We start from the raw sequence: 10,328 nt of genomic DNA, 5'->3' as shown, positions 1-10,328 counted from the left end.
CCCTGCCCTGACGGTGGGCTTAGAAAGGGTCCAGGGGTCCACGGCTGCAGCGCCGGTCCCCCTCCCAAACCCCCGGTTGAGGTCCCTTATCCTTCCCTCCTTACCCCAACGAGGTGCCCTCCCACACCCCGCGGTTCCTAGAGTACCCCTGCCTAGGGATTTTTCTTGAGGAAATTTCTGGCAGAGGGATCCAACACAGGAAATGGCCTAGGCTTCCCGGGGTAGGGATGTCCGCCTAGACTGTGGAAACATTCTCTCTACTCCCCCTCCCCCATCTTCCCCTCCCCCCCGTTCAACCCACTCCCCACTCGGTCCCTGTCGCCAGCCAGCCCCTCTGCTCCACCTCGGGTTCCAGGATGCTCTCCCCGCTGCGGGACACCCACTTTCCAGCCAGCACCTGCTCCTTTTGCTGATCAGCTCTGGCCTGTGAGGGTAGCATGTGGAGTGCATGGGTGTAGGGTGCTGTTGCTGGATCCTGCCTGGAAAGGAGAGGAAAACTGAGCAATCTATTTTATGAGTAAAGCCCATTCCGGGATGAAAATTATCCTGGGTTCTATAGGTTAAAATTGGGACTTAAAAACAGAGAAGTTGCATTTCTCCATCCACTTGCCTTGGGGTCCGTGGGGCCTGTCTGGGAGCTCATGTTGCACACAAGGCACTTATGAACTCGGTGCACACTAGGACATTGAAATTTGGTCTTAGAATTTACAGGGCTTTACATCTAGAGTTGTATTAACATCAAGCATCATACAGAGTTTAAGCTTTCACATATATTATCTCACCAAATCTTCACAACAGCCCTCTGAGATCAAGTCTTACCATTGTCCTCCTTTTAGGTTTAGGAAAAAAGGCCTGGAGAGATACCTGACTTGCCCAGAGTCACGCATTAAGTTATCAAACACTGAAGACAGGTCCTGACTCCAGACCCCAGGAGGGTCCTGCCACAATGCTACCTCCTTTCAGGGTCACTTCTACTAAGCCCTGAACAGGGATGGTGCTCAGTAAATATTTGTAGATTGAATTCCAGGATCTAACCAAGCCTTATGATTGCCGTGTTTTATACAGTAGGGTGTGTGTCTAAGCCTTATTTACTCACTCACTTACTCATTCACTTATTCGGCAGTTCCTGAGGGCCTACTGTGTGCTGATGCTGCTGTAAGAGCCAGGAGGACAGCCCTACTCACAGGAAGCATGGGATCGCGTGAGCTGTCCTCGGGGGCAGAGGGCTGGCATCTTGGAGAGACTGCTCTCAGCTCCCAGCCCTCAGCCCTCTGAGTTGAGCACGGGCCCAGAACCTGCCCCAGTCTAACCTGGGGAGTCGGAGGGAAAGCCGCAGGGGAACGCGGGAGGGGAGGGCCGGAGCAACTCAGGAGCAGGACAAGTAGGACAGACACAAGAGAAAATACAACCAGAAGGAAGTTCCCTGGGAGAAGAGCTAGAGACAGGGAGCTGGAGACCCCGGGGACTTCGGAGACAAGCGCGGTGTGGAGATAAGGGTGTTAGAGGAGAGAAATCAGATGGCAGAGTGAATAAAGGAGAACTGAGAATGCAATCAAGCCCTCAAGACAGCCTGGGAGTTGCGGGGGCGTCGGGGGTGGGGAGTAGGGGCTCGGTGAGCACTGCATAGAACCCCATGCGGAGTACATCCCTAGTCCTTGCCAGTCTCTGGCCGCCGAAGTTGGCTGGGAGCGAGATTGTTGTTGGAGCCCAGGTTACTTGAGAAAAAGAGTAGGAATGTTCTCTTCAGAACGGTTCACACGCTGCTCTGGGGGGATTCATGGTCCATGTCTATCGTGCCCGGCCAGGCCTAGCGAAACCTGTTTGGCTTCGGTTCTCCAGGGGATTCCAGGCGCGGGGAGTTGGTGGAGTGGGGCTAGGAGAGGCCACGGCACCGGAGTCTGGCTCCCGCTCCAGGGCGAGGGGACTGCGGGCGGCGCCCGCCTCCGGGCTCTGCGACACCTGCACCCAGAGCGGGCGGGACTGGAGGCGGCCAGGCGCGGATTCCCGGGAGGGACTCGGGAGGCAGAGAGTGGGCCGGGGCGGGCACGGGGAAGTGGCCCTCCCTCCACTCTCCCCCTCCTGGCAGGTCGGAGCGGGGACGCGGTGGCCCAGGACGCAGGGAGTGGGCCCGCGCCGAGACGGAGGGAGGGGCCGCGCCGCCTTCGAGAGTCATTGGAGGACGCGGCCGCCCGAAGCTGATAAATAAAGGGACGGGCCGCGGCTGCCAGCCAAGTTGGACGCCCGACCCGTGCGAGGGCCGGGTCCACGCCTGCCCTGCGAGGCGAAGCGAGGGGACCTCCGTGCGGCCATGGCCACGCTGTTGGGAGCTTATCCGTGGCCCGAGGGGCTCGAGTGCCCGGCCCTGGAAGCCGAGCTGTCGGATGGGCTGTCGCCGCCGGCCGCCCCCCGCGCACCGGGGGACAAGGGCTCGGAGAGCCGTATCCGGCGGCCCATGAACGCCTTCATGGTGTGGGCCAAGGACGAGAGGAAACGTCTGGCGGTGCAGAACCCGGACCTGCACAACGCCGAGCTCAGCAAGATGCTGGGTGAGTAAGCGAGCGGGCGGGCGGGGGGCCCCGGGAGGTCGGCGGGCCGGGGGCGCTGGCGGAGGCGGGCCCCCGGGGCTCGGCTAGGGACCGGGGGTGGGGGTCCTGCGAGCGCGCGGAGCCTGGGTAGGACCCGGCGTATGGGTGTGCTCGGGGAGCGCGAGCGTTCGCTGTGCCCGCGAGGCTGGGCATCTGTGCGAGCGTGGGTATGCGCACAGTGACAGGGATTCAGAGCAGGGACACCTCGACGGGGCCCAAAGTGAAACGGCGCGGCCCGCTGCGGCCGGCCAGGAAGCCCACTCGCGGGAACAGGAGCGGAGTTTGGGGTCCCAGGGGACAGGCGGGGCCGACAGCGGCCAGGCCTCGGTTGCCCGGCGACCGGGACCTGCGCGCACACAGGTCAGGACGGAAACGCAGAGGCTGGGTGGAACCGGTGTTTGCTAGGAATACCGGAGCGGGAAACCCACCATTCCCTGAACTTTGCCCCTGGCACGCTCACAGAAGGAGGTTGTAAATATTATTAACGAATACTCGTCAAGAGAGACTTTGCGGGAACGCATCCCTTCTTTAACTTTATTAAACCTACAGCAAAAAGTACGCAAATAGGCTCGATTCGGTAATGTATTTCTCAATCTCAGGAGTGTAAATACTGTGATTGGGATGCTCAGGGCGGCCAGTGAGGTCTGTCCTGGAGCCTGCCACTTTCCAAGTGCTGCTACGCAGTCCCAGCAGGGGCAGCGGGCCTGGGGACAGGGTCGAGCCAGACCGGAGGGGCCCAGAGAAAGGATTTAGGGCACGTCCGAAAATTTAGAGTTGGAGTCGGTTTTCGTTGGGGTTTCTTCTTTCCCACGTCTGGAGCTGAGTACTTTCAACTCTGCTCTACTCCTAACCTTTTTGCCCTTCCACGGAGGTTTTATTCCTTTTAAGTTGTGGGACCTTTCGAAGCATTTTGTAGGCACAGTGGAACAAGGGAAATTATGTGGTCACCTGAGGCTGGCCTGGCCCTCCCCAACTGCACCCCCCTCCCCCAGAACCGAGCCTTTTTCCTTTTCCCTCCGGAGCTCCAAACCATGGAGTGAGGGCTGTCATCCACCTTTCTACTGGCTAAACCAGGGTTCTTCCTGCAGTGTAGATGCCCTTTCAAAGCTGCTGGTTTCAAAAAGTCCCCTACCCATGGCCCAGTCCCCTGGCTCGATATGCCCAGGACACACTGGTAGGTCAGTGTCTTAGTGAGCCCCTTTCTTCATAAAAAATATTAAAAATTATATTTCATACTGTGTGGGCATAAAGACAAATATATTAATATATACAACAGTAAAGCATTTACCTGAAAGTTCATTTTTTTCTTCAGGTTTTTAAAGAAATGAAAATACTTTTTTTTTTTTTTTTTGTGTGTGGGTCCCTCAACATTTTTTTTTTGGTGGGCCCAGGCACTGTGCCTTTTGCTCAAGGGCAGCTCCTGTGACCAGGAGAGAGTGAAGTTTCCCTTGCGGGCCCAGGCCAGAGATGGGAGAGGAGCTCAGGCCGGGGAGCCTTTCTGGACTGAGGCTGCCTGCTTCCCAGGGGACGGGCAGTCAAAAGGACCTACCTGACAAATGCCTCTTGTGAGCTGATCCCTGTTGGTGATTTGCACTTAGGCTTCCAGAGGTTATAATTCATTTTGCAGGGAAGACACTGATTACTTCCTGCTTAACCACATAGCCCCTGGCCCTGGGGTAGGGGCTTTTAAAAATATGGATTTTCTACACCTGTTAATAGGGGGGGCAGCAGGATGATCCACGTCCCCCCCCATGATCTTGCCCAGCCCTTTCCTTTCTAACTAGGCAACTTTTTTGCCTCTAAGCTTTCCAATCTTTAACATCAAAAACTTCACCTAGTAGCACTACTATTTTTAGGATACTATGAATAAGAAGGCACATAAAGACAGTTAATACATTTAATGGCATTTAAAATGACTATTTTATTAATACTATGACATCCATGTACACTTAGAAACTAGAGTCACATTTTATATTCAGTCCACAGACAGGGTGTGGGGTGTACCAGGATCTTGGGCCTCTTGCAACAGCTTTGCAGTCTCAGCCACAGGGAACTGCTGACCAACTCCAAACCCAGAGTTCCTGACACTTTTCGAGTTGCCCTTTTAAGTGACAGCTAATTATATCAATTGATGACTCTGTCACAATAGTTGTAAACTTTCATCCCAATGGTAGAGCGCCCTTTAATAATCGCCCTCCTCCAGTGACCTTTGAGGGCCAGGCATGCAGAGTCAGCCAGTGCAGGTACCGAGGTGGCAGGACACGTAGCTCTGTACTGGGCCCTGTGCCGAGGGTTCTGGGTGGGACATGTGGCCCCTTTCCTTACAGGGCGTGGGGATGGGGGTACTTACCTCCAAGCTAGTAGGATTGGTAACCTCAGGATACATTAGAGTCGGGTGTGTGTGTGTGTGGGGGGAACTTCCAAAGTTGTAGAATCCCAAGTTCACCCAGGGCGGTAAGGGTCCAGAAATGACCTTCAGAAAACCAGCAGCCCATGGGATGTGCAATGAACGTACTGACAGATGAGAGAGAGATGCTAAAGCAATTTACAAAACAACACAGAAGGGAATAAGGATGAATAGAAAATCCAGATGAAACCAGTACTTCAGCACCAGTGGGCTACAAGCGTGGAATGCTTCTTAAAGAGAGAGTTTTGAATTGGATAGTATCACATTTTATAGTGAGGAAAAAAAGAGACCCAGGGGAGCCAGAGCATTTGCTTCTATAAGAAGAGTCAATGACCGAGCAACTGCCCCCTGCCACAGTCACAGGGTACTGATTAAGTAGAGAGCAGGAAGCCTTATCGTGAGTGTGTGTGTGCGTGTGCACGCATGTGTGTGCGTGTGCTTGTGCATGTTGCAGGCAGATGCGAGCATTCTGGCAATGGGCTTCACATGGCGGGGTCCTAACTGACCTTCAGATGTGAGGGATAACTGTCTGTTCCCCTAAGTGAGACCCTGTAATTTACTTCCATCTGTGAAATGATGGACTGAGCCCCAGTTTCCTCACAAGAAGGCCTGTGGGATTTATGCCATAAATACAGCATCACTTGCTGAGAGGCAGCGGTGATCAGCAAAGGCACAGAGTTTTCATTAAAATGCACAAATGATTAGACTTGGTCCACGTAGGGTGAAAAAGAGCCCAGATCAGTGTGGTCGTTATATATTTTTAGCGTGTATCTGACATTGGGTCCGGTGGGCCTTTCACTGTGAATCCCGCATTGTTTACACGTTTGCGTTATCTAGCGGCTTTTATAGGAGAGGTGAAGTGATCGTGCGCGTAGTTAGTGGTTTTGCGGGATGCAAGCGGGAGAGATTGGTTTGGCCTCACAGTGCCGAGATCTGGGCTGGGAGCGGGGTGCCAGGAGTGCGGTGTCCTTTGTGGAGAGGGCGGGTAACCGCGGGTGGGATGTGGGATGGGGGACGGAGGCGGACGGCGTGTGCGAGTGTGGACGCTGGGAGGCACGAGCGTCTGAGACAGGTGCACCGGCCTCCCCAAGCCGCGCAGATGCTGAAAGTGGCCTTCTCTGACTTGTGTGAGCAGGAAAGTCGTGGAAGGCGCTGACGCTGTCCCAGAAGAGGCCCTACGTGGACGAGGCGGAGCGGCTGCGCCTGCAGCACATGCAGGACTACCCCAACTACAAGTACCGCCCTCGCAGGAAGAAGCAGGCCAAGCGCCTCTGCAAGCGCGTGGACCCGGGCTTCCTCCTGAGCTCCCTCTCCCGGGACCAGAACGCTCTGCCCGAGAAGCGGGGCGGCGGCCGCGGGGCGCTGGGGGAGAAGGAGGACAGGGGTGAGTACTCCCCGGGCTCCGCCCTGCCCAGCCTGCGGGGCTGCTACCACGAGGGGCCAACTGGCGGCGGCGGCACCCCGGGCAGCGTGGACACTTACCCGTACGGGCTGCCCACGCCCCCGGAAATGTCGCCCCTGGACGTGCTGGAGCCGGAGCAGACCTTCTTCTCCTCCCCTTGCCAGGAGGAGCATGCGCACTCCCGCCGCATCGCCCACCTGCAGGGGCCCCCTTACTCCCCGGAGTACGCCGCCAGCCCCCTCCACTGCGGCCATCCCCTGGGCTCCCTGGCCCTCGGCCAGTCCCCGGGCGTCTCTGTGATGTCCACTGTACCTGCCTGTCCCCCATCTCCTGCCTATTACTCTCCTGCCACCTACCACCCTCTCCACTCCAACCTCCACGCCCACCTGGGCCAACTCTCCCCCCCTCCCGAACACCCCGGCTTCGATGCCCTGGATCAGCTGAGCCAGGTGGAACTCCTGGGGGACATGGATCGCAATGAGTTCGACCAGTATTTGAACACTCCTGGCCACCCAGACTCTGCTGCAGGGGCTGTGGCCCTCAGTGGGCATGCCCCTGTCTCCCAGGTGACATCAACAGGCCCCACAGAGACCAGCCTTATCTCCGTGCTGGCTGATGCCACGGCCACGTACTACAACAGCTACAGCGTATCATAGAGTCGGAGGCAGCCAGCCCAGACCTGAGTCGCCCCGCAGCCCTCTCCTTCCCGCGCGAGGAGCAGAGGCGACCGCGCAGTGCTACCGGCTTTCCTCCGACCGCCCGGGGTGTGCAGGTCTGAACTGTCCGCGGGGCAGAACGGGGCTCTGCTGGTCTGAGTGCCCCTGCGCTCCCTGCCGCCTACATTTTGAGTATATTCCTTCAAATGGGTTCTCATTGGCTACACCCTGGGAATAAGGCAAGGTAGTTGCCGAAAGATGGTTAACCGGCAGATCTTCATTACTTCTCCCGGTCCCCATCACGGAAACCAATGTGTGAAAATCTCAGCGGCATTCACACCTCTCCAGCTTCTGACCCAGACGCATGGGGTACAGCCGTCCTGATCTTTGGGTCCTCCAGGTGAGAAGAGGCCTGGGCTGGGACCCAGAGGACCCCGGGTCCGGTCCCAGTTCTGCCTCGGAAGGCTGGAGGGAACCGCACTCGGCTCTCTTCCCCTTCCAGCCCCTCCCCCAATCTGTAAAGTGGGGGACAGACTTGACATCTAAGGCCCCTTCAGCTCCAGGGTTTTCTGACCTAGGATTCTTTCAAGGCTAATTAAAAAGAAAAAGTTCGTCTTAGTAAAATTCATTAACGTCCAACCTGGTGATAATTCCGTGTGCGCAGCCCAAGAACACATGGCTTTCTGCACGGCATTGCCTTCCCAAATGATCGTGGTTTTTCAAAAGGACTCTTCCAATTTGAGGAACAGCATTCGTCTTGATTTGGGAAATTAACCACTAGGGTTGACTGCATTACTGAATGTGATTGAATTCAAGCCACTGGTTTTTAAACCCATTGTTTAAGATAAATTTTTTTTTTTTTATCACACACGTTTCAAGAGAATATACAGAGCCTGAATCTATACAGTCAGCGTATGCGAGACATGCACAACACAAACACCTTCCCACTCATCCTTCAGTGCATGTCTGTACAGCCTAAATCAGACGCTCTTCTAGATGTTGGCAATTTCTTGTCAACTTCCTGTTCTGAATGACCCCAAGAGCAGGGAACCTAAAAAGAATTTCTGCTCCACATCATTTACCATCCATCTGAATGTGTTCATTTCTTGAGCAAAATTTCAGCATACTCTCCCCTCTGCAGGTGCAAAAAGAGCTTCCTTCTCACTGTCTCTGACTCCCCTTCTTCCTTTCCCGGGGTTTCTTTTTCTCTTCTTCTCTGTTCTTCCTCCACCCCTGACCTGCCCATGAATTCGAAGATCCCCTGGCTTAAAAATCCTACATGATTCCTATGACTGAGATAGGAATTTGCTCTCCTCACCAGACAGCTGGTTCTTGGGAACATCTTCAGCTAACACTTCAAAACAACTTCCCCTTCCCTATACTGACTTCCCAAAGAACAGAAACGCACTGTGATTCAGAAAAGTTTCTGAGCCCTGACCCCACCCCAAAAACATTTCCATCCTTCTCACAAACCTCCTTTGAAGGAACATACCTAGCAACGAGGGAAAAGACAGTTGTTTGTCTTTTAATTGCAGCATATTATTGCCTGTATGAAATATTAAGTGTTTTATATATTCTCCTATTTTTAGCTTATATTTTATATTGTTGAGAGATCCTTTTTTTTCCTTCCAAGGCATCCTACTATAAAATTACTTATAAGATATAATTAATCTTTATGCTATTGCTGTATGCAACATTTGGTAATAAATGGTAAATCATTGACATATGATTGACTGGTGCAGTCCAGAATGTATATTAATAATCTTGTAAAACATTATCACAGACATTAAGCTAAACTGTTCCTTTTTTTTTTTTTTTTGTAAGAGATACACATGCTTTGGAACAGTTGTAGATATTGATCTGTCTAAAATATTTAATTTAAATAAATGTTTTTGTACCATGACCATTCTATCATTTGAATTATAGTTTTGCAAACAGAAAAGGTTTTCCAGGGAGGCATAGATATTATGCCCAGTTCTCCTTTACAGTACTGGTCAAAATACTTTCTACATCAATTTTTTTATTTTAGAAAGTTATCTTGTAGTATTGGTTTATTTTATGAATTATGGTAAAGAGATAAAGCCTAATTTGACACATTAGAAACAGTGTTGTTATCATGAATATTGAAAGAAAAGAGCAGTTCATAACCTACCTGCAGAACAATTTTCTCCTCAGGATGACGTCACACTTTAAAGTGGAATGAGGTGATTATCAGGCGCTCTCAAGATAAGACGTAAGTTCTGCCCAATTGCTTCCTTAAGGCTGCCACGTTTTTTCCTTCTTTGAAATAATCTAGAAAAATACCTAGTTTTCTCTCTTTACTATGCATTTATTGATGTGGTATAACAAGACATCGCAGGCTTTCAAAACCCAGTGGAATGGTGGAGAAGGGAGGGAAATTCCTGGATTGGTAATTAAAAGATGTAACATCTTGTGAGGCTTAGGATTAAAATCCCAGCCAAAAAGTGTCTGGAAAAAGCAGATGATTACTCAGTCCCCTTGCGGGTCACCATGCCTGGCTTCTCTCCGTGGGGGAGTAGTTGTTACTTGTTCAAGTCAAGGGTAGCCTTGTCTTCTCCCAGGCTCTCTGGGCCAAGGAGTGGGTTCTGGGAGGGCTGAAATGGGCATATGTTCAGCCTTCAGTTCTGATCATAATCTGTAGTCATTACTTTAATGGCTCTTTATAGATGTAGAGAAATTTATGGCAAGTTTTATGGGCTAATCCTCACTCACGATCCCACGTGGGGCCCTGTCATCCATCCACTCCACTGTGCAGCCAGAGACACTGAGGCCCAGGGTGGGAGGTGGGGCAGTGTAGCTCACCCAACTCAGTTAGGGGAGGCTGGAGTTCCCACCCTTCATCCCGGATACATTTATTGGCAGCGTCAGTTGAATAGCCTAGAGGTTTCATGGCTCTTTTAGCACTTCACCATGGCATGGAATGATGTGCAATCCAATTCATGCCTATCACAGCCCCGGGGAAAGAAAGAATGAGCAAAGAGGAAATTACAGGGTCAGAGTCAGATGAACCCCAAATTCACTGCACCTGGCTGGCTAGCAGTGGCAGTCTGCAGGGTCATCAGCTGTCCAGATAACGCGTCAGGCAGTGTCTGCCCAGGACATGGGCCCTCGGCACTGCCAAACGGGCATTTTTCTTTCCAGGACGTACTGTGGGGGCAGGGGTGTTGTCCCTGCCTCTGGGAGAGCAGGAAACAGGCCGGCGACAGGGCTCCTCTTTCACTTCTGCTCAGCTGTGAGTGAAACAGTTATGTCCAGAA

The 10,328-nt window shown here is 52.9% G+C and overlaps 1 protein-coding gene across 1 annotated transcript; it reads left to right on the top strand.

Annotated features, from left to right (window-relative positions):
• Positions 1-1,895: 1,895 nt before the first annotated feature.
• Positions 1,896-8,953, top strand: SOX7 (SRY-box transcription factor 7). The gene is made up of 2 exons (XM_035022660.1): positions 1,896-2,546; positions 6,128-8,953. Exons 1-2 carry the CDS (start codon positions 2,309-2,311, stop codon positions 7,048-7,050), a joined length of 1,161 nt encoding a protein of 386 aa, XP_034878551.1. The 5' UTR covers positions 1,896-2,308; the 3' UTR covers positions 7,051-8,953.
• The last annotated feature ends 1,375 nt before the right edge of the window (positions 8,954-10,328 follow it).

This window comes from Mirounga leonina, unplaced genomic scaffold, assembly GCF_011800145.1.
Source record: "Mirounga leonina isolate KUSES-001 unplaced genomic scaffold, KU_Mleo_1.0 Mir_176, whole genome shotgun sequence".
Classification (NCBI taxonomy): domain Eukaryota; kingdom Metazoa; phylum Chordata; class Mammalia; order Carnivora; family Phocidae; genus Mirounga; species Mirounga leonina.
Note: the sequence above shows the minus strand (reverse complement) of the source record. Positions and strands in the feature narration are given on the sequence as shown.